This window comes from Chrysemys picta, chromosome 7 (assembly GCF_011386835.1).
Source record: "Chrysemys picta bellii isolate R12L10 chromosome 7, ASM1138683v2, whole genome shotgun sequence".
NCBI lineage: Eukaryota > Metazoa > Chordata > Testudines > Emydidae > Chrysemys > Chrysemys picta.
The window spans coordinates 107,005,516-107,029,331 of NC_088797.1; the positions used below are offsets into that span (position 1 = coordinate 107,005,516).

The 23,816-nt window shown below is 46.8% G+C and overlaps 1 protein-coding gene across 5 annotated transcripts in view; it reads left to right on the top strand.

Moving 5' to 3' along the window:
• Window positions 1-23,816, top strand: part of ADAM12 (ADAM metallopeptidase domain 12) — a 319,646-nt gene that overhangs the window by 285,533 nt on the left and 10,297 nt on the right. For 4 of the 5 annotated variants that reach the window (XM_042855394.2, XM_005281905.5, XM_042855395.2 and 1 more), the window contains 4 exons: window positions 6,159-6,267; window positions 11,233-11,368; window positions 12,012-12,120; window positions 12,605-12,787. In XM_042855394.2, the coding sequence (XP_042711328.2) occupies window positions 6,159-6,267; window positions 11,233-11,368; window positions 12,012-12,120; window positions 12,605-12,787 (537 nt within the window). The remainder of the gene's footprint in view (window positions 1-6,158; window positions 6,268-11,232; window positions 11,369-12,011; window positions 12,121-12,604; window positions 12,788-23,816) is intronic. The other variant, XR_010589306.1, reaches the window with a different exon arrangement.

Consider the following 23,816-nt stretch of genomic DNA (forward strand, 5'->3'; position numbering starts at 1 on the left):
TTAGCGGTATCTGTAGGGTCAGCAGTGGTGCCCTCTGGAGTGCTGTGCTCATGCGTCGGTATATTAGGCACTGCCGGCCCTATGCCCTCTCAGTTCCTTCTTACCGCCCATGATATTTGGTCGGAGAACCTTCCCCTTGCCTTGCAAGTGGATAGCGGTTCTCTCTAACTCTCATTGTTGTTAACTTTGTATGTTGTTTGTTTACAGTAGGTAAGTGTTAAGTAATGTTACTTAGTAAGTTAGAGTCCCAGCAGGGATTTAGCCCCAGGGTGGGGTATGCCCCGGTCCCTGGGTTTTAAGCCTTGTTCTGCCTGCAATAGGCCTTTTCCTGTTAGTTAGTTGTCACACGTGAAGGACAAGTGTCGCATTTGCAAGAACTTTCATCCTCGAACTCAAAAGCAGCGCAACATTCGTCTAAGGGCCTTCCTCATGGAGGCTGCTCTTCGCCCGGCATCAGCGCCTTCCCGCTCTGACTCTACGCCCAGCACCTCAGCCTTGGTGCACCGCCAACACTGAGGTCCGCCCGGTCCTGCTCCCTTTCGCCGGTGGCCAAGAAGCGTCTGAAGAAATGAGACTCCCCAGCACCGAGCAAGAAGGGTCAAGGGATGTTGGGCAAAGGGCCCAGTTCAGGCCACCCGCCCACTCCAGAGCCACAAGGGGGTACCTCTCTGGCTGGACGCCCCAGTCCCCGCTAGGGATCCACCACCGATTCCCAGGAGTGGTAGGGCACCCAGGCACTTGGTAGGGCCATCGACGTCTGACGCCCTCCCGATGGCCAGGGATCAGAGAGCTCTCCCAGCGCTGCGAATGCAGTGCATGGTGTTGGATCTGGCTAAGGTTTCCCAAAGGGGTAAGTCAGCCATGAGACCTCCTCAGCGGGCAGCCAAACGCTGTTGGTCTCCAGAGCAGATGCAGCGTTCCCCATCTCCGTGGCTGGGATCCCTGACTCTACAACCTAGGTCTCCTGTCAGACAGCCTAGGTCGCCAGCACTGCGCTTGCGGTCACCATTGATGTGCCTATGGTGAGATGTGGTCTCCGTACATCCAACACAGATCATCCTCCTGCCAGCCTACCCCTCGGCATAGATCTCCATCGGTGCATCATTCCCCTCAGATATGGGACCAGTCATTGGCATGGCACTGATTTCCCTGCCTCCAGTACTGGTCTTTGGAGAGGCACCGGTCCTTCAGTTCGAGGCATCACACTTCCACAGCTACGGTCAGCTGCCAGACGCATGCTTCTATGACCCCATGCTGGTCACCGGAAGGGGACTCATCCAGATCAGAACTGGACTTCAGCCCCTCGCCATGACAGCAGCAGCCCTTGTAGGCGCCCGAGACCATCTCGGCTTTCACGGTGCCGAGCAGGCAGCAGGGCCGGTGGCAGGCGCAGTGGCCATATTGGAATGCGGGGGGCATGCCAGTTATGCCAATGCCCTTCTCGCATCACTCCTCCCTTGCTGCCTCGGAGAAGCAACCCACAGCACCGATGGCACCGGGCTCGGTGCGCAGAGCGGAATCTGATACTGCAGTAGAGGAGTGGGTGCCCACTCCAAAAGAATCTTTCCCCACAGGGGACAATGTCCCAGGCCCTCCCCAGGTGGTCTAATCTCATCCTTGTCACCAGACAAGGCAGTAGCAGGGCCCTCAAGCGCCAGACCTCCTGATGACTTTAAGGAGCACCAAGCCTTGCTCAGAAGGGTGGCTTCGAACTTGGGCCTGGAGGTAGAAGAAATGGCAGAGCAGCCTGACACTTTATTCAACGTGCTTTTGAAAGTTTATTTGACGTCCAGCCTTCAGTTTAGGGTGGGACTCCCTCAAAAAGTTTAAAGACTCGCTACCCCAGGACTTGGCCCAAGAGTTCACCACCATCTTGGAGGAGGGTACCACAGTGGTAAGGACCTTCCTCCAGATGGCCTGGGACACAGCCGATTCGGCAGCCAGGGTCGGCGCCTCCGCCATGGTAATGAGGTGCAGTTCCTGGCTTCAATCCGCAGGTCTGTCCCAGGAGGTGCAGTCCTCCATCCAGGACCTCCCGTTCGATGGGAGCGGTCTCTTCTCCGAGCAGACAGATGCGAGGCTGCATGGACTTAAGGACATTCGAGCCAAATCCCCTCCTGCACCAAACTCCCTCCCAGATCCCGCACCCCTCACCCTCTCATGCACCCCAATACTCTGCCCCAGCCTGGAGCCCCTTCCTGCACCCAAACTCCCTCCCAGAAAAAACTAATATAACATCTGTTCTAAGGTAAGAAGTAGACCATTTTTAATTAATTTAACTATATTTTACATGTTTTCAGACTGAAATGGAACCACAGAACGGCTTTATGTTAATTAAAAGGCAAGATTAGTATAGAGTTAATGCCATAATTGTGATTGTTTTGTTTTAAATTAGGAAAAAGATTTGTATACAGGGGCCCCACAAAATCTAATAGCCCTGGGCCCATAGGAGAGTTAATCTGGCCCTGACCAGAGCATCCGGCCCGAGCAGGCTTTGCTGTGGTCGATATTAGACTACCTCTGCATCTCAAGCTCCATGGCCTGTCTCTTTCCTCAATTAAGGTCCACTTGGCACTATTTCAGCCTTCCACCCTCCATTCCAGGGCAGGTCGGTCTTTGCTAACAACATGACAATCAGGTTTTTGAAAGGTCTGGAGCAACTCTATCCACGTGTTCATGACCCTGTCCCTCCTTGGGACCTGAATCTCGTGTTGACGCGGCTCATGGGTCTCCTTTTGAGCCTTTGGCTTCCTGCTCCCTTCTTTTACTCTCCTGGAAGGTCTAATTCCATTTTACAAGGACACAGTCCAGCTGCGACCACACCCATTTTTCCTGCCTAAGGTTGTTTCACAGTTTCATGCAACCCAGGATATACTTACCTGTCTTCTTTCTAAAGCCTCATAAGTCAGATGAGGCACGTAAATTACACTCTCTGGACGTCAGGCGAGCATAGGCTTTTACATCGACAGGACCAAGCCGTTCCGTAAGTCAACGCACTTGTTTGTCACGGTGGCGGACGGGATGAAAGGTCTTCCAGTGTCCGCCTAGAAGAATTCATCATGGATCACCTCCTGCATCTGTTTTTGCTATGATCTGGCTAAAGTGCCTCCACAGCGATTGTAACCGCCCAGACAACACGGGTGCAAGCCTCATTGGTGGCCTTCCTGGCCCAAGTGCCGATTCAAGATATCTGCAGGGCTGCTACCTGGTCATCTATTCACACTTTCATGTCTCCTTATGCACTTACCCAGCAGATCTGAGATGATGCTGTCTATGGTAGAGCAGTGTTGCAAGCCGTACAACTGTGAACTCCATGCCCGCCTCCATGGATACTGCTTGTGAGTCACCTAGAATGGAATCTACAGGGGCAAACACTCGAAGAAGAAAAAATGGTTACTTGGCTTTCATAACTGTTATTCTTCAAGATGTGTTGCTCATGTCCGTTCCATTACTCGCCCTCCTACCCCTGAGTCGGAGTTGCAGACAAGAAGGAACTGAGGGGGCATAGGGCCTGTAGCACCTAATATACCGATGCATGAGCGCGACATTCCAGAGGGCACCACTGCCGACTGTATGGATACCGCTAAGGCAAAAATCTCTGACGACTATGCACGTGGGCACGCACACACCTAGAATCTAATGGACATGAGCAACACATCTCAAAGAACAAGTTACAAAAGGTAAGTAACTGGGTTTTGTCAGTGTGCGGAAATAAACATCGATTTACAGATTGGCATGTGTACGTCAGTGTTATGGAGAACACATAGTGACTTCTAAGAAGCAAAACAAGAACTTGCAGAGTTGTAGATGGTAATCCTTGTAGAGCTTTAATTTATAAATAAGTGTAGCATAAATGATATTTTTAACTGTCCTTCTGTATGTGGAAAACAAATCAATTGTAATGTTTTATATGACTCTGGAATATTTTCTTTGAAAGTACTGTGAGAGAAAGCGAAGGCTGAGTAAATGATTATTTTTATTGAACTATGCAGACTCCCCAAAATACGGCCTTACTGAAAACATGCAAATTGGCTTCCTCAGAAAAAGCATCTTGAGAGATTATTTAACCTAACTAGATTGTCTTAAACAGGATTCTACTGATCAATCTGTTGTCAAGTTTTCCCATGGCAAAGGTTCTGCAGAGCAGTGATGATCAATGTTAGTAGCACTAAGGACCTCCTTGGCACCTTGCCATAAATGCGAGTGTGAGAGTGATAAAGTGTAACTCTGCCTTGCTTAGCCCTATGCAGCACAATGTTTATCTCGTTCAATCATACCATAATGGCAAAAGGTGCATCATTAGCCGCTGCTTAAAATCCTGGCAGCACCTCATTTGGATGGGAGGAGAGGGTCTTCCCCTGGGCGAGAACTGAAGGGCTAGCCCTTCGTTGGAGAGCTGAAGGTTTCTTTTTTTTTCTTTTTAGTATCTCTCCCAAGAATAAAGCACAGGGATCCCGTTAGCTCATTCTCCCTTGTGCAACGGAAACAGGTTGTTATAACCCTATTGGTAGGGTTACCATATGTCCGGATTTTCCCGGACATGTCTGGCTTTTTGGGCCTCAAATCCCTGTCCGGGAGGAAATCCCAAAAAGCTGGACATGTCCGGGAAAATAGGGAGGGAGGGGTCGTGGGGCTTGGGTCTGAGCCGGAGCCGCTAGGGCCGGCGGTGCTCAGCTGGGGGCCGGGGCCGCTGAGACCAGCGGTGCTCGGCCGGGGGCCGGGGCCGGGCCGGGGCTGCTTGGCCAGAACTGGGGCCCGACACCGGGGCCAGAGCCTCTTGGCCTGGGCCGGCCGGCCGCCAGAGGGAACCGCTCGGCCTGGGGGGCCGGAGTGGGCCGCACCGCGCCCCGCCCCAGGCCCAGCCCCCACTCCATCTCCAGCCCCAGCTTACCTGCTGCCTCCCTGTTTCAGGCTTCCCGCAAACATTTGATTTGCAGGAAGCAGGGGAGGGGGAGGAGAAGGGGGGGGCGGAGCGTTCAGGGGAGGGGGCAGAGTTGGGGCGGGGACTTTGGGGAAGGGGTGGGGGCGGGAAGGGTCGGAGTTGGGGCGGGGCTGGGGCGGAGTTGGGCGGGGAAGGAGCGGAGTTGAGGGGGGGCCAGGGCCCCGTGGAGTGTCTTCCTTTTTTTAAATTAAAATATGGTAACCCTACTTATTGGGTCCGTTCCTTGGTGCTCCCTCATGCTGCAGGGAGCACTCCCTGACTGAGCCATGTGCTTCTATGTCTGCCTAACTATAGGCTAAGCAAATAGAGCACCACTGTGGGACACTAGTATATATATACACCTCTACTCCGATATAACGCGACCCGATATAAGACGAATTCGGATATAACGCAGTAAAGCAGTGCTCCGGGGGGGGGGCAGGGCTGTGCACTCCGGCGGATCAAAGCAAGTTCGATATAACGCGGTTTCACCTATAATGCGGTAAGATTTTTTGGCTCCCGAGGACAGCGTTATATTGGGGTAGAGGTGTATATATATTTTCAGGTCATGCAAATCTAGTGTCAAGGAGAAAAGTTTTAGTCACAGGAACCTGGGGCAGGGCAGGTCTCTTCAGAGGTGTCCACCTTGCACCATCCTTCTCATCTGTCAAGATCCCTCTTCTTTCAACCTGCATATCCAGTGTGATCAAACTCTGTCCTGCTTCCAGTTCCCTGTCTCCTCCCTTTGGCTGGGAATGTTGGTCCCCCTTATTGCTGAGGCCTGAGAAGTGGCAGAATCAGTAGGCAGTCCAGCACAGGTAGGTTAGGATTGGACAGAGAAGCAAGCTGCTCAGGCATTGTCGGGGCGTTAGGAAGGTGAGAGGAATCTTGTTCCTTTCAAGGGAGAAGGAACAGGAGTTGTGAGAAAGGTTTATAGTTCCAATAGAGGTACTAGATGGCACTTACAGTTCAAATTATCACCTGCAATACGTGAATAGTGATTTAGGTTCCACGTTGCTATTAGGCTATACACATTTTGAAAAATGTATAAGTAATTGTATTTAATCGAGGTTGTGGCAGCAGGCTGATTTGGATGTGTCCCTGTTGTGACATAAGCTTTAATCCCCATGCATCTACCACTGCCTGAGTGAAAGCTCCTATAGTCTGATAAGATTCAATCCAAGCTGCCTGAAATAACTTTTCATATTACTTCATTTGTTGTCATTTTATTTTGAAGGTCTGTAACAATAAAAAAAATTGTCACTGCGAAGCTGACTGGGCCCCTCCCCATTGTGACAAGCCAGGGTTTGGTGGCAGTATGGACAGTGGACCAACCAGACAAGCAGGTTAGTAATAGCTGGTGCTTTCCTGCCATTCCATGGTAGAAAGTGAAAATCCAAATGGGTTTTATTGAAAATATGTACTGAGACTGCAAAACTGTCAATAAATTGGGCAAGCTAGTCCAAATGAATTGGCACTAATTAAAATTTAATGAAGCCAAAAACACTGCCAGTTGATTGTAGCAATGTAGTTGCATAATTAAGAACACAACCCAGAGATTTTGTTTGTTTTTAAAAGTACACTATCCAGTTAGGTAGTTCTGGGATGTGGGGCGACGTTATATTGGTGTGAGCACAAGATTATGAACCAGGAACTCAAGTTTTAACCCGAACTCAGTGTGTGGACATGAGCAAGTACAGTAACTTAACTTTTCAATTGCTGTAAGGGCTTATAGGGTACCCTGTAACAGTTCCCACGTATTTATTGAGTCTCTATATCATATTATCATATAAGAGATAGACACAGTGTTTCTGATCTACCTTGAGATACATCAAACTCCAAAGCATCCTCCATTGACTACAGCATCACTGTATCAGCATCAGCATGGGTTTATGGAAAATAAATCTTCTCAGACTAACTTGATATCTTTTCCATATGACATTACAAGTTTGCGTGTTAAAAGTAACAGTGTTGATGTAATTTACTTAGACATCTGTAAGGCATTTGACTTGATACCACACAACATTTTGATTAAAAAACTAGAATACAGAATTATCATCACAAACAATAAATGGATTAAAAATTGGCTAATAGAGAGGTCTGAAAATGTAATTGCAAACAGGGAATCATCATTGACCAGGTGTGTTTCTAGTGGGTTTCAGGGATTGTTTCTTGGTGTGACCTGAAAGAAAACTTAATATTCACTTATGACACAAAGACTGTGGGAGTGGTAAGTAATGAATGTGACAGGTCACTGATACAGAACAAACTGGATCACTTCCAAACCATGTGTATTTTAATATGGTCAAATATAAACAAAGAATACTTACAGAATGGGGTACTCTGACCTGGAAATAAACTTGGAGGTCATGGCAGATAATCAGCTCTACATGTGCTGCTAGTGCAACCCTTTGACCAAAAGGGCTACTGCAATCTTGGATGCATAAACAAGGAATCTCGAGTAATATTAAGGATAGTACCTCAATATATGGCACTGGTGTAACCGCTGTTGGAATACTGTGTCCGGTTCTGGGGTCTACAATCCAAGAAGGATGTTGATGATAAATTGGAGAGGGTTAAGAACAGATCCACAAGAATGATTAGTGGATTGGAAAACATGTCTTACAGTGATGGACTCAAGGAGCTCAATCTATTTAACAAAGAGAAGGTTAACAGATGACTTGGTCACAGTTTGTAAGTACCTATGTGAGGAACAAAAAATTGACAATGTGCTTTTCAATCTAGCAGACCAAGGATATAACAAGATCTAAAGGCTGGAGGTTTAAACTAGACAAATTCAGACTACAGATAAAGTGCAGATTTTTGACAGTGAGGGTAATTAACCACTGGAACAATTTAGTAAGGATCATGGTGGATTTTCTATCACTAGCAATTTTTTAAAACAAGATTGGATGTTTTTTCTGAAAGATATGCTCTAGTTCAAAAAGAAATTAATTCAAGGAAGTTCTATGGCCTATGTTATATAGGAGGGCAGACTAGATGGTTACAGTGGTCCTTCTAGCTTTATACTCTGTGAATTTCAATAGTGTATTTGTACTGTTTGTGCATGCAAAGCCACGCCCACAACTGTGTGCCTAATGTAAGCCTGAAATTACTGTCGTTACAAGTGCAAATCGGGAATTTGTGCAATCAGATGGCCAGACATTCATGCATGCTATTAACTGATTTGCATGCATGCACGCACTTTTAAAAATCGGAACCTCAGAATATGACAAATCCAGAAAAATAAGCAACTGTGATATGGGAACTTTAAGAACGGGCTTTTGTAGTGGGGAAAACTTCTGAATATGTCACAATTAAACATAAATGCTTTTAACTTTCACATATATTTAAAAGTTCTTCTCAAATTTGATGATAATGGAAGATGTATATATTTCCTTTACCCGGTGCCTTCAATTTCCCTACTGGCCAGTGCATCCTATTTCTCCTCTAGCCAGAGACAGATTTTTTCGATACGTGTTAATAATCCTTGATAATCCTTAGACAATTGTGGGCGTGGCTTTGCATGCACAAACAGTACAAATACACCATTGAAAATCAGTCTCATAATTCACAGAGTATAAAGCTAGAAGGACCACTGTAACCATCTACTGTGCACTCCTATATTTATATTTCAGCATACCATAACTTTAGTGATTTCAATGGAGTTCTAATTTATATCAGTGACAGGAGAATTAGGCCCCTAGTCTACTCACATTTGCATATGTGGCCTATGATTTCCTGGGAAGTAATCTGAGCTCTTTTCATATGAATAATGCTATTCAAAAGTAAATTGGATTGTATTCTCTACATACTGGATCCTGCAGTGAATTGTAATGCTGAACTAGTGACCTCACAATCATTTCCATGGCAACAACATGACATTATGATTTCACTGCAGGACATAGCAGAAAGAAGATTCTGGGTTCTGAGGGAGAAAGAGCTTATTCAAACACTAAACATCCAACAAAATAGCAAAGAAACTGAGCTCAAGAAGTGAGCAAGTACAGTTATTAATGTGTAAATAGTCTCATTTTTCCAGGTTTGCTCTAACACAAGTCCTTTTTTAACTCACCTTGCTATGGCTAAGTAGTGCAGGGAACTACAAAATCTGACTGTACATATCACGTAGAATGTGCTGCACTACATAGCGGTAACTGGGGAGAAGGCAAATACGGGGTGTCTTCAATAATTCAGTTCTCTTCTTTGGAAGGAAGCTCTTTAATGTTACTTTTAAAATAGTTTTCTGCAGTTTTATATATCATGATACTTTTGCCATCTATTTTCAATGACCATGCTATATTCAGTAGTATTGGGAATGAACAAATATAGAAATTGCTAGGGGAGCTAATTTTCCTTCCCTGACACTTGTGCTTTAAATATGAGCAGTTGATACAAGGTTTGGATTATGATCTGAATAGTTTGCACATCTGTTAATCAAACTGTAGAAGGATTCGCTCAATAAAAGACACACAGTCATTTACCTTAGTTAAATGTGACATATGGCCTGATTTGTCTTTAGTAACTGATTTTACCCAGCTGACTTTTACTAAATCCGTGTACTCAGCACACTATAGCTTTATTAAATAGCAGCACTAAATATTTAACAGAATCGTTATGTAAAGATAAATTAAATGTAATTGCCTATACTCGGTTTACTAATTTTATTTAGCTTTTAGTACTGGAAAGAGATTTATTACTGTTACTCTGAGCTAAAGTGCTCTATGTCGCTGTCAGTCAACGCAATCAATACTGTCAATTGCATTGACCAATGTCTAGTTGAGGTTAGGGTATGTTGAAGATCTAGCTGGCTGAAATTCAATCAGGATAAGACTGAGATAATGCTGATAGGTTGCCATTGTAAGCATTATAACTGTACCTTTTACTGAGGGTGAGAAATTCCATATATTGTTAGAGTTTGTAGTTCTGGAGTATTATTGCATCTCCAGCTGCTGGTAGATGATCATATAGCAGACCTGTCTACCAGAGTTTTTTTCCATTTCTTCCTGACCACAAGATTGTAACTGGGTTTTTTTTGGGGGGGGGGGGGGTTAGGTGCAAACCTTGCGGGCATGATTAATTCATGTCTTTGTTACCTTTAGATTAGACTATTGCAATGTGCTCTGCACAAAACTGCACTTTAAATCATTCTGGAAACCTAAGGCAGTGTAGAAGGCAGCAGCCTGCACGTTAAATGGTGTGTCTCATCACAAGCACATGATACCATATTCTCACATTGCTTGCTCCTTGATTTCCAAATTGAGATTAAGATGTTGGCTTTGACGTATAAAGCCCTAAGGGCTTGAGACCTTCCCGCTCCCCCTGCCATACTGCCACAGCTGCAGTTAGCAGAGAGCCTTGAGCTGGAGCTCCCTGTTGGTATAAAAGAGAGAGAGAGAGAGAGAGAGAGTGCTCCTGGCAGGGTTTGCTCTGGATTGGCTTGGATGGAATCTTTGATTAGATTATTTTCTGGTTTTGGAAGAGCAGAAGCTGCCAGCATTATTCATTACTGCATATTACTGTATTTAGAGCAAAGGCCACCCATTATTCCATTCCATCTGTTGTTACTGAGCTCAAGGAGCCATAACCATTGTCACAGCAGTTACCAACCTGTAATGTAAAAGGCTGACATTTGGACTGTAAAATCCAGAGTAATGCAATCCAAATAACACTGTGAAATGGGCCAATGGAATACAGTGAAACCTGGTAATGAAATTGCCATTCTGTAGTGTCTTAAATAAATACAACCATGAGTGGTCTTGTTACTTAATTTGACCCTTAAATGGCAAACATTATGTTTTTCCACCATAAGACAACTGATTTTTACACTTTCACTAATATCCATTTCAAGTGGAGAAAACTTTGGTAAACCGAGACACAACCATTTTGCTATCAGCTGTTGAGTTTTGTGTAGTATCTCAAATTGAAGCTAACCAATAAACTATCAAAGTTTTTAGTATTTGTATCACTAAGAGTTGATATTTAATTGCTTCTTCCCTCTTTTAGTGCACCCCTCTGTATTTTTTTTCCAGTTTTCTGCTTTGGATATTTATACAGTTGAGGAATGAGTCTATCAGCTTGTATTTAACCATTTTGTTTTTGGAGTTGACAGAAACAAATGATGTGAGAATTAAGTTCAAGCATAATCATAGCAGAAATACTACCTTATTAATTCCCTAATGTATTATTTACTAATTGCATTTTGTATGTTGCTAGAAAGCAGGCCTAGCCAGCAATATCCCACTCTTGATATCAGACAGATTTCATCATAACTGACTCCATCACAAGTCAAAAACTGTGTTTTATTTCAGATAATAGAAGTTTAACCATAGGAATACTCGTAACCATTCTGTGCCTTATTGTTGCTGGTTTAATCATGTATCTCAAAAGGAAGACTTTGATTAGACTGCTATTTACAAATAAAAAGACAACAATAGAGAAACTAAGGTATGATAATTTTTCTTAACTACCCACTCATTTTAATAAACTTCAATAGAAACTGACTGTACTCATTACATTTCTCAGTACTTGTGGTACGTATATGAGACATTTACTATACTAAAAGTGGATTCATTCTTTAATTAAGATGAGTTTTTCAGAAGTGTTCTTTCTTCACTTCAACTTCAGTGACGTCAGTAAATAAAATGGGGTTTGACTATATGCCTTTTTATTATGCTTTCTGTGATAAGCAATTAAAAAGTAAAGGAAACTTTGCCTTGATTTTGGGTTGCTTGAAATATTTTCATTATCTGGCTTGGCCTTTTATCTAAACTCAGTCAAGTGAGCTAAAACTTCCGTATTTGAGGTCATTACTACTTAAATGCTAGACTCATTAGAACAGTCTCTTGGGTGCTCTAAAACTGCATTTCCACAGATTGCAAGAGCTAATTTAACAGACTAGTGGCTTCAAAAAAATCAATATTTATTTTTATTCTTGCAAGATTTTTAGATAATTTTTACATTTCCTTGTTTTCCATAGAGAGCAAAAATAAGAAAGCCCTTTCAAAGTGTTATTCTGAGAACGATACTGTGAAAAAAGTAAAGCTGTAAGAACAAAGTTGCATTCAATAAGTGTATACTTGTATTGCAGGTCTGTGAGTCCAGCAAGGCCTTCCAGTTCATTTGAGCCAAATCATGTTCATACCACAACTCTCAGTAAAAATCTAGTCATAAAGCCACAAAATTTAAACATACATCAGGTGGGTTCTTAAACAGTCAAAGTATCATTATTAGAATTTGATATACATTTCCTGTATGTTTGAAGTAATTATGACACTTATTATCATTAAGTATTAAAATTATATAAAACGATGAACTAGTTAAACAAGAGCAGAAAAAGTGGGTCCAAAATGCACTTTGGCTTCCAAGTTCCAAACAGATGGAGACTCAAATGTTGAAAGGAAATACAGTTAGTCTCTGGGATACAGCCAGCCATCTCAGACAGAAGCACTACCTTCTGAACAGCCAAGGATTAGTGTTTGAATAGGCTTCTGGAAGTTGTTAATTGCTTGTTCTCTGGCTACAGAAAAGGAGTTTAGGGGTACGGTAAAGCAGGGAGGGAAAGAAGGGCAAAGCAAGTGCAGAACAAGGAAGATTACAGTGTTTCAAACAATATTGTTTGTATCCATAATATTCATTGGGATTTTTTAAAACTACCAATTTTATTATTTTATGGCTCTATAGAGAGATGGTCCGAGAAGATTGCTACCATATCAGACTACTGACATCAATAACTCTGTAAAGACATCTGATTTACAGCGGTCAAAAACACCCAAGCGAGTCCTACCACCCCTTCACCAGCTACCCTGTCCTCAAACTGTACCTGCACGACCACTGCCAGCTAACCCATCTCTTAGGCTTGCTCAGGTAAATCTACATTTTCTTTCTTTCTTATATTTACAAATAGTGATGTCAGGCTACAGACTGCAGCATGAATAACAGCATATAATAAATCAGAATAAAATGTTTTATCACTTTTCATATATGGGTTCTCCCACAGCATTTCCTGTTTGATTGATAGTGTAAAGAGTGGATAGCCAGACAGCAGTCATTATGGCTTAGCTCCTGAGCTTGTGTAAAGTGGTGTAGCTCCAGTTAAGTAAATGGAAGTGTTCTGATTATTCTGAATGAGGATTTGGCCTTAACTATTCCTTGTACTTCAGCCAATTAAAAGACCAAGTTAGTACATGGTTGCAATATATAGTACAGGTGGGAACTTTACCATGGAACCTTTCTGTAACTGGGTAAACATCAAGGGTATTTTCCAGTTTAGCATACATGTCAACACTAAAATTTGCAGTGGAGTTATCCTCTGTGTTGTAACTGGTTTCCCTTTCTTGGTTACATGTGTTGATGAAAGGGACTTTAAACAAGGGAATGTTGGCCAGGTGACCACTATTATTGCTGCTCCTTCCTATAAGTAAAGATCCTTTTTACCATTACTCATGTGAGAGGAGATGGTCATGTGGCTGAAGTGCAAGATTGAGAATCAAAGGTATCTCTTTGCTGCAGAGTTAATTCGCATGATCACCATCCAGGTTAGCCTAGCCTGCATGTGTGCAGCCACACTGCAAATCTCTAGATGAATTACTGTGTGCTCCCTGGTGCTGTACTCACCTATATATAGTGTTAGGACTTCTCAGGACATATCCTTTGATAGTTCTTTGTGCTGCAGTTAACTGAACCACTCTGATTCTTTCCTGGTGAATTGTGGAAGAATTTTTCTGTCCTTCTGCGCTGATCCACAAGGAATTGTGGGAGGGCACTGGAAAAGTATTAGCCCTCGAGTGATTTAGCCTTTGTCCTCACTGCAAAGTGGCCAGGTTACTAGCCCAGGTGAAAGCTTCACTTGAGTTTTAGCCTGCAGCCCCAGATAAGCCAGTTAGCTCAGGCTGAAGCACCACCAAACTTGAATGATAGAAAGTTTTGTATGCGAACAGAAAGGGAACAAGGGCAACACCTGAGTAAGATCCTGATTTAACTCTGCAATGAAGACATAGCACAAGAGATTTTCCAGGTTTGTTTTTTGTACGACTTTGGACAAGACACTAAGCCACTCTGTACCTCAGTTTCCTCATTTGTGAAATGGGATTAATATCTGCAAGTCCTTCTTGTCAAGGACCTGTGACACTCAACTTCAGCACCTCCGCAAGTTCCTCATGGCGGAAGTGCGCTGACCTCATGTGGAGTCCAATCCCCGACCGGAGATGCCGACAGTGCATCACCCATCACTGGCGGTGAGCGTCCCACCTTCAGCTTCACACCCGATTCCATCGGCACCACCAAGACATAAGAAGGAGAGTCCCAAGCGCTCTCGTGAACACTGCAGCAGGTCTGCATCATGGACCGCTGTCCGCACCATGTTTCCTCCCCAAGCCAGGTTCATCTGGGTTAGACTTCGTGTGACAACCCCTCAGGCCCATCCCCTAAGGCAGGGGGCAAGGCAAAGCAGAAGCAAGAGCCACTGGAATTGCTGGTTCCCACAAGGACCAAAGATCCCAACAGCCTGCCAGCGTGTGCCACGCAGCCGTGGCAGAACTCTCTGGGTTCTGCTCTGCATACCCCTCCTCAGAGCAGCAGACAGCGGGATGTGCCCAGGACACTGGGCTGGATGGATCTGCTGATCCCCACGTCCCACCTGAAGCTGCTGTACCCGCCCTCACTACTTCTTTCGGCCCCACAGCCACCTTCACCGGCGGATGAGCTGCCTCTCCTCAGCTGCAATCTGCCCCTGCCGGTCGCGGTACCACCCGCACCAATGGCTTCGCAACTGCCGGAGACTTCTTCAGACTCAGAGGGCTTCTCAGCAGAAAAGCCGTCCTTCTCCCTGGTTTCCCAGCATAGTGCGGACTCCCAGGCTTGCCCACCCATTCTGGCCTGCCTGGATGGTACCTGTACCCGTGGAGCCCACAGTGCCATCACAACCCAGCCTTGTGGCACCACTGGACCATGTGGGATCCTTACTGCCACCCGTACCCACCATCGGTGGCCTAATACCAGCCCTCAGCCCCTCTGCTAGCTCCCATAGTCTTGGACCAGGAGGAGGACCCAGCGCTTGATCCAACACCAGCAGTGCTGATGGCAGCCTCCTCCTCTCTGGACAAGGCCCTTATCCCACCGACCCTCTTCCCTCCTGATGATCACCACCATTACCAGGATCTGCTACTTCGGGTGGCCCTGGAGTGGGTGTGCCCCTTGAAAAGGTCCAAGACCAACCAGACTAGCCAAGGGACATTCTCCAGGCGCAGGTCTGATGCTTGTAGCTCTGCCCATTCACAATGCCATTCTACAACCTGCATGAGCAGTGTGGCACATGTTGGCATCCTGCGTCCCCACACCCAATAAATAGGAAGGCAGATACTTTGTGCCAGCTAAGGAGGCTGACTTTCTGTTTTCCCACCCCCACATTGCCATGGAACGGGCACACCAGCACTCCTCCTCTTCCACCCCCCTGGATAAGGTGGCAAAATGCCTAGACCTCATGGGTTGCAAACTCTACTCCTCTGCGGCCTTTCAATTCCGCATTCTAACTATCAAGCTCTGCTAATGAAGTGTGCTTTCAACAATTATACCGAGCTGATGGAGTTCTTGGAGGACATCCCGCATGATAAGCACCAATGGTTCCAAGCCCTGCTGGATGAGGGCAGCATGATGGCCAAAGTAAGCCTCCAGGCCGTGGTGGATGCGATGGACATGTCCTCCCGCTCCCTGGCCACAGGGGTAGCGATGCGATGTGAAGTGTGTCTCCAGTTGTCCAGCTTTCCCAGGTTGGTCCAGTCCACCATCCCAGACCTCCCTTTTGACAAGGACAAGCTGTTCTCCACAAAGACTGACGAGGCCTTGCATTCATTGAAGGACTCTCAAGCGGCCCTTCAATCCTTTGGGATCTACACCTCTGCTGCCAACAATCTAAGCTGGAGTTCCAGCAGAGCCCATACCCTCCATACCAACCTACCTACACTAAATACCAGGAGCTGGCCCACAAGCGCCCCTGCTCCCAGCACCCACTGCCATCGGCCACCTCCACAACTCGCCACCAGCAAAAGGCCCGATAGTCGAGACCTCTGAACCCCCCACTTCATTGCCTGCAGCCCCCGTGCCACCTTTGCAGGCCATCTTGCCATATTTACCCACCACTGGGGCAAGATGACCATGGATCGATGGGTAGTGGAGATCATGCAACATGGCTATTGGATAGAGTTTCTCACCTTCCCACCTCACCGGGCCCCCACTTTCCCGGGCTCTCTCCACGGAGCTCTGTCCACGACATCCTCCTTCAACACAAGGCGGGCATTCTCCTCAGGAAGGATACTATCGAACCTGTGCCCATCACCTTCATTGGCACGGGCTTCTACTCCCTGTACTTTCTCATCCCAAAGAAGGATGGTGGCCTTCGCCCTATCCTCGATCTCTGTTTACACAATACTTTCATCGGAAAGAGCAAGTTCCATATGGTGACACTCACTTCCATCATTCCCTCCCTCTCCCAGAGGGCATGGTTCGCAGTCCTCAATGTGAAAGACGTATATTTCCATATTAACATCCACTTGGCCCACCACGAGTTCCTCTGCTTCTGTGTGGGCGACAACCACTATCAATTCAGCGTCCTTCCTTTTGGCATCGCCACAGCCCTCAGGATCTTCACCAATGTCTTTGCAGTCATAGCAGCTCACCTCTGCCGAGGGGGGGCACTTTGGATTCCCCTATCTGGTTACTGGCTTTTGATGTCTCTGTCCTTTGCCGAGGTGATGACAGTGGTCGCAGCGCTCTGCTTGCTTCTTGCCCCACCGGGCATCTGTTTCAACATGGAGAAATCCGTGCTCGTCCCCATGCAGACAATCCACTTCCTCGGAGCCTACCTAGACTGCCTTCCAACATACTGCTTCGCCACCCTTCTGGCCCTCATGAAGTCCCTGCACTGCAACCGATGCGCAATGGTGTACCGTTGTCTTTGCCTCCTCAATCACATGGTGGCCTACACCTATGTGACGCCATATACGTGTCTCCATATGTGCAGCCTACAACTGTGGCTCCTCTCTGTCTACAGGCCCCATTAAGCCCACCTGGGGTCAACCTTGACCATTCCCCGCTGGGTCCGTGCATCACTCACCTGGTGGACCGATCCTACCAAGGTGCTCGGAGGCACCCCTCTCGCCACTCTCACCATGGACACCTCCCTGGCAGGGTGCGGTGCATAGTTGGGGGGCCGCAATGCACAGGGGAGGTGGACTCCCAGGGAAGCACGCATGCACATCAACACGCTGGAGCTGCATGCGGTCCACCTGCCTCTTCTCTGCAACCGACACACTTAGGTCTTCTCAGACAACACCACCGCCATGGCATACAAAAACAGACAGGGTGGCACTAGATTCCGGTCACTTTGCATGGAGGCCATCCACCTCTGGAACTGTTGTCTCTGCCACAACATTGTGCCCCATGTGGCGTACCTCCTGAGGACACAGAACTCCCTGGTGGACGCACTAAGCAGAGCTTGGTACCTCAACCACGAGTGGGAGCTCCATGACCCCATGCGCTGCACCATCTGCCAGGCCTGGGGCACCCACCTCTGGGATCTCTTTGCAAATTCCCCCTCTAATTCTCCAGTGAGGACCAGGGGTCAGGACTCCAAGGGTGGTGCCCTCCTTCTTCTATGGCATGGCAACCTTCTGTACTCTCTTCCCCCAGTCCCTCCGCAGGACCTGCCAAGATCAGGCAAGGGTCATCCTGATAGCCCTGTGCTGGCTTTGACAGTTCTGATTTCCTAAGCTACTCAACTGTCAGCCCACCCACTGATCAACCTCCCCAACAGGCTGGACCTTCTCTCACAGGACCACAGTAGAGTTTGCCAACCTGGGCCCACTCCAACTGATGGTCTGATTTTTGGATGGGCTAATGCAGGGATCAGCAACTTTTAGCGCGCGACCCACCAGGGTAAGCCCTCTGGAGGGCCGGGTGGTTCGTTTACCTGACGCATCCGCAGGTTCGGCCAATTGCAGCTCCCACTGGTTCACTGCTCCAGGCCAATGTGGGCTGCGGGAAGCGGTGGCCAGGCCTGCGCTGTATTCTTACACACAGTAGGTGGGAGTCTATGAGGGCATGCTATGCCACAAAATTGAAGCACTTCACCTCCTGGGCGCACCATCAGCGTGCCCCCACCCTCCACTGTCTCTGTACCCATCATCCTAGACTATCTCCTGGAGCTCAAGGACTCAGGCCTCATGCTCAGCTCAATCCACGTCCACCTCGTAGCACTCACCACCTTCCTCCCTCCTTCCCTCCCATGGATGGTGTAGCAGGGTGGCTACCCCGCTCCTAAAATAGAAGGGGTTAAAAGCAGCCCTGAAGAGGGCTGTGGCTGAGGATGGCTGATTGGGGAAGCAGCCACAACTGGGCCACGCCCCAATTAGGCCACAGCTGGCCCTATAAAGGGCCATCAGCCAGGAGCTAGAGGAGTTTCCCTCTAGCTTTGGAGGGAGATGGTCCTTCCTGCCTGAAAGCTAAGGGTACTGAGGGTGGAGCAGTGCTGGGAAAGGGGCAAACTGAGCTAGGGAGCTCAGGCCTGGTGACCTCCCAGGCTGTGGCCTGATAGTAAGGCCTAAAAGGGTACTGGGAAGGCAGCAGGTCCAGAACCTCCCTTGCCTGTGATGACTTGCTTTTACGGGAGGGACACGGGGCCAGCAGCAAGTAGGATGGCGACCAGCAGAGGGCACTCTGACAGCTGGTGAGCTAATTCCCTGGACAACCAGCAGGAGGCGCTGCAGGGGTGTCTCGTCACACTGCTACAGACGGCCAGTCAATATATTTACCCATCTTACTGGTACCTGGTTTCTGAGGGGCCTAACAAACTGCTTCCCGACAGTCCTTACTGCCACTCCCTTCTGGCATCTCAACCTCATGTTGTCTGCCCTCACCCGGCCTCCATTCGAACTCCTGACCACATGCAAATGCCCATTTATTCATGAAAGTCCTCCACCTGGTGGGTCAGCAAACTAGTAGCCATGTTGGCTGACCTGCTTTCTTTCCCCCACCCCCCGCAATATACAGTTTTCCATAAAGAGAAAGTCTCCTTGCGCCTTCATTCTAAGTTCCTCCCAAAGTTCATCTCCGAGTTTTAGCTCAACCAGTCCATCTATCTCCCAGTCTTCCATCCTAAACAGCATGCCACTCCTGTGGACAGGACACTGCACTCCCTGGACATCTGCAGGGCACTGGCCTTCTACTTGGATAGGACTCGCGTCTGTCACGCCTCCCCACACCTCTTTGTAGGCACAGTGGAATGGTTGAGAGGGCAAGCCCTCTCCTCGCAGCACATATCCAACAGGATCTCTAAGTGCATTACAGAATGCTATGCACACTCCAAAGCAATGCCACCTGGCAGAATCACGGCACACTCCACACGGGCACATGCGACTATCTGCGTCTCCCTGGCAGATGTCCCTTGGCACAAGAGCTGCCGTGCGGCAACATGGCGCTCTGTCCACACTTTCACAGCGCACTATGCCATCGACCAGTGGGCATCTACAGAAGCCAATATAAGACACGTTGTCTTACAGCAGGCTTTCCCCATTATGTCCTCGCACCCACCTCCAAACTGATCATTACGCCATACTCACCCGCATTTGAAATACATAGAGGTACCATCACTCAAAGAACAGGAGGTGGTTACTTACCAGTAACTGCAAAAAGAACGAGGAATACTTGTTGTTAGGATATAGATATTCAAGCCTGTCTGTAAAGGCCTAGACTTAAAGAATTTAGTTATATGATTATTATTAAGCTAGTTATAGAGGTATAAAAGAAAGAATCTGTATAAGGGCCTTGTCTCACTGTGACAGTCTGAGGCCCTGTTTAGTCATACTGAAATAAGGCAATCTGGGGCTGTTAGAAAGGTGATCCGATCTATTACCTCCAGAAAAAGGGAAGAGCCTAGAAGATGTAAAGAGAAATTTATTAGTTTGATAGTTTTCTGTCTGGTAAGAATTCACTTCTTAATAGACACAGCTGGGAAACCCTTATGTCTTTATGGATGTAGTTGTGAAATCCTCACTTCTGTATTGTTTTGTATGTTTATTTGCATGGTCTTTGTCTGGTTCTGTGATTGTTTCTGTCTGCTGTATAATTAATTTTGCTGGGTGTAAACTAATTAAGGTGGTAGGATATAATTGGTTAGCTAATCATGTTACAATATGTTAGGATTGGTTAGGTAAATATCAGTAGAATGATTGGTTAAGGTAGCTGTAAATATTACTATATAAATTAGAGGCAAACAGGAAGTAAGTTGGGATTCGAAAATAAGGAAAAAGGAACTTGGATTTAAGCTTGCTGGAAGTTCACACCAATAAACATTGAATTGTTTGCACCTTCGGACTTCGGGTATTGTTGCTCTCCGTTCATGAGAGAAGGACCAGGGAAGTGGGAAAGTGAAGAAATAAGCTTTCTAACATCTTGGTGCCATTGACTCAGATGCAGGTGAGTGGCAGCCTCTAAGTCCCCCTTCCAACAGTCCGCGCAGCTGCTTGGAGGGGGTATGGCGAACTCTCGTGATGGTAGTTGCGGGTTCTGGCAAGCTGGAGTAACAGATTTTTTTTGAACAAATGGATAAGGAAGAATCAGGGCCCATACCAGGTACAGGGGTCCACCTGGGATGAGATTGAGAAGGAGATGGGGGAGGTTTTGGGAGACCCCAAGGGAAAGGAGTGTAGGGAAAAGGTAATGGTATTACAAGGTTTGTATGCTGGGATGGCATACTTGATAAAAAGGGAAGCCGATCTCCTCCAACACATTAAGGATTTGGAGGGGATTGTGGATCAGCAATGGATTTTAACAGAAAAATCCAGGTTAGCAGTAGAGGTAGCAGATTTGAAGGCACGGGATGCTGCACGGACAGAAGAGTCTTGTGAGGCAATCTGGAGAGAGAGGGATGAACTTCTGGGGAGAGCAGGAGACTTAGAGGAGGAATTGTATCAATGTAAACATGGGAGCAATGGACTTGGGGACCCCAAACCATCCGCCCCCACTAATGGAGCTGAAGGAGACATCTCCACCACCCTACCCTGAAAAAACACCATACCCACCACTGCCAGTGGACGTTATAAGCCAGCAATCCACAGTTACAGCCCCTGCGAGAGAGGCTACCTGGTAGGAATAGTGGCCCCGGTTGCAGGGTGGGGGGGAGGGGGAGGACCGTGCCCCACAAGTAGTAGAACAGGTAGAAATCCGCCCCTTGTCCCTGAAGGACCAGGAGGCAGTACTAGGACGTTTGGGAAAGGTAGCCTGGGAGGATTGGGATCAGTTTGTGCTGTGGTTAGTGGAGGTGGCCAGGGAGATGGCGGGTCTAATTTGTGAGGACCAGGTGATCATATGGCATAGTCTTTTGGGACGGGGCACCTTAGGAATCGATGTGGCAGGACTGACGCACCCATTTCTAATCCCTGGACAGGTGGCAAAACAGTTGTTTGGAGTGTACTCTCATACTGCAGGGTTCAATAAGATGAAGCGAATCCCTGGGGAAGCAGGGCAGGATACACTTAATCGCATACAGGAATGGGCACGGTGCTGGGTGAATCCCCTGGATGGTCCATGGGTGATACCCCAGACAGGGGCACCTGGTGAGGGTGTGGAGCATGGTACTGGTGTGGAATTGCTGGAGAAATGGTTGGAGCTGAGCAATCCTCAGTTCGTGGGGCATTTAAGGTTGCAGCACCCTGAACTTGCTCCCCATCAGCTACCCCAGTTTCTGGAACAGGCAGATGTGTGGAGGCAGATGCATCAGGGGGGAGAGCTGGTCCATGTTATTACTGCAGGGGATCAGTACAACGTGGAAAGGGGTGGGTCAGCCTGGAGGGGAGGAAGTAGAGGTAGAGGTCCTGGCTTTGGGGGGTGGGGGTAGTCAGGGACGAGCAGGCAGCTATAGAGCAACAGATCCAGAGACTGCAGGCTAAACTTACTACCCAGGATCTTACCAGATCAGGGGGAAAGTGGTCCCGGAGGCGAGAACGAGCAGGGAAGTGGGAAAGTGAAGAAATAAGCTAACACTTGTGGCACCTTAGAGACTAACAAATTTATGCCCAAATAAACGTTAGCCTCTAAGGTGCCACAAGTACTCCTCATTCTTTTTGCTGATAGACTAACATGGCTACCACTCTGAAACCTGTTACCAGTAACTGGAGGTTCTTCAAGATGTGTGGTCCCTATTTGTATTCCAGTACCTGCCCACCGTCCCCTATGCTGCGGGGAATCTTACGTTGGGGTAAGAGGGAGACTGAGGGGGTGTCGCCCCACATAGCCTCCTATAACCTCACACAGAGCATGTGGTGACATCAGGAGGCCGTGGGGGGTCAACAGACACTGCTGCTGAAAAACCTTCCAACTTGGGCACATGGCACGCCTGTGTACCAGTGTTTGGAATACAAACAGGGACCACACCTCTCAAAGAACCTCCGGTTACTGGTCAATAACCTCCTCTTCTAACTGTTTGGCAAGTGTAATATTTGAAAGTCTATGACCAATATAAAATTTTCTTTTGTATAGACATCTTCATGAAACAGTTTGATTATCCATAAGTCAGATCTTCAGCTGATGTAAATCAGCATAAAGTTATAGCACCTAGTGAATCCAGTCCATAATTAGGTCTTCATTCATGTTTTCCTTGGTTATTCTGTAATCAGTTGCATGCTACTGCTGTTATGCCACACCACATTCTCATCTAAATCAACTTGTTACAGAATATCCTTACTGTATGACAGTGGTTCTCAAACTTTTGTATTGGTGACCCCTTTCACACAGCAAGACTCTGAGTGCGATCCCCCTTATAAATTAAAAACACATTTTTAAATATTTAACTCTATTATAAATGCAGGCAGCAAAGCGGGGTTTGGGGGTGGAGGCTGACAGCTCACAACCCCTTGAGGGGTCATGACTCCTAGTTTGAGAACCCCTGCTATGGGACATAGTTGGTAAGGAGCCAGACCTGTATTTACTGTCTGCATGTTCTGCCGCAGTCATCTCAAACTGGCTTTATAGTCAGCTCCCTGATACAGAATCCATTGAAGCACCTTCTTCACTAGATTAATAAAGACCCCTCTTTCTCACAGTGCATTTTAGATTAGAAACCTTTTCCATAAGCAGGTCAGAATAGACCAAAGGAGCAATTAAAGTTGATATACATTGTTTATAGCTGCCTACTATATAAGAAATACACTGTCTTTCTCCTAAGCAAAGCTGTAACAAGAGCTAGTGCCATTATTGAAAACAGCCCTTTCCCCAAATACCGATGAAAACATGACATGCTGAACTTGACTCTAGGTTACTGATATAAAATTGGAGAAAGAAATCTATCCGTAAACACGTTTAGCTGAGGCTCTGTAGGGGAAAAAAAACAGGGTCAGGAAAAGGGCCTTATTAGCAGAGAGAGCTTGAGCAGTGAAGCACCACCTTTGTGGTACTGAGGTCCATATTAGCAAGTTGCCAGGAGCTCAAGGGTCACAACTAATTTCCATGTTCATTCCATAAATTGACATGGCTTGTGTCAATTTGTATTCCCTGTGATACACTTAGAAATGAAACACAACTGTAAAGATGCAGCTTTTCTTGTTTTCTCTTCTCTCAAACATTCATTTCTCTCCTTCTGAGGGCCACTGTTTTCTTATATCATTTTCTCCCAGTTAGGTGATTTCTTCTTCTTCGTCTCTCTCTCCTATCACATCACTGTTTTTCTTTGTCATTCTTTGTCACCTCCTCCTAACTCCCTCTGCCAATCATCTACCTCTGCCTCTACTGCCAGTCTCACCTTTTTCCTGTGCCCCCCCTTGCTCTCCTTGTTTTCCTCCTCTTCTCCATTCTGTTTTCCCAACTGCCATAATTACCATACTATGCCCTTCCCCATTTTTCCTTTGTC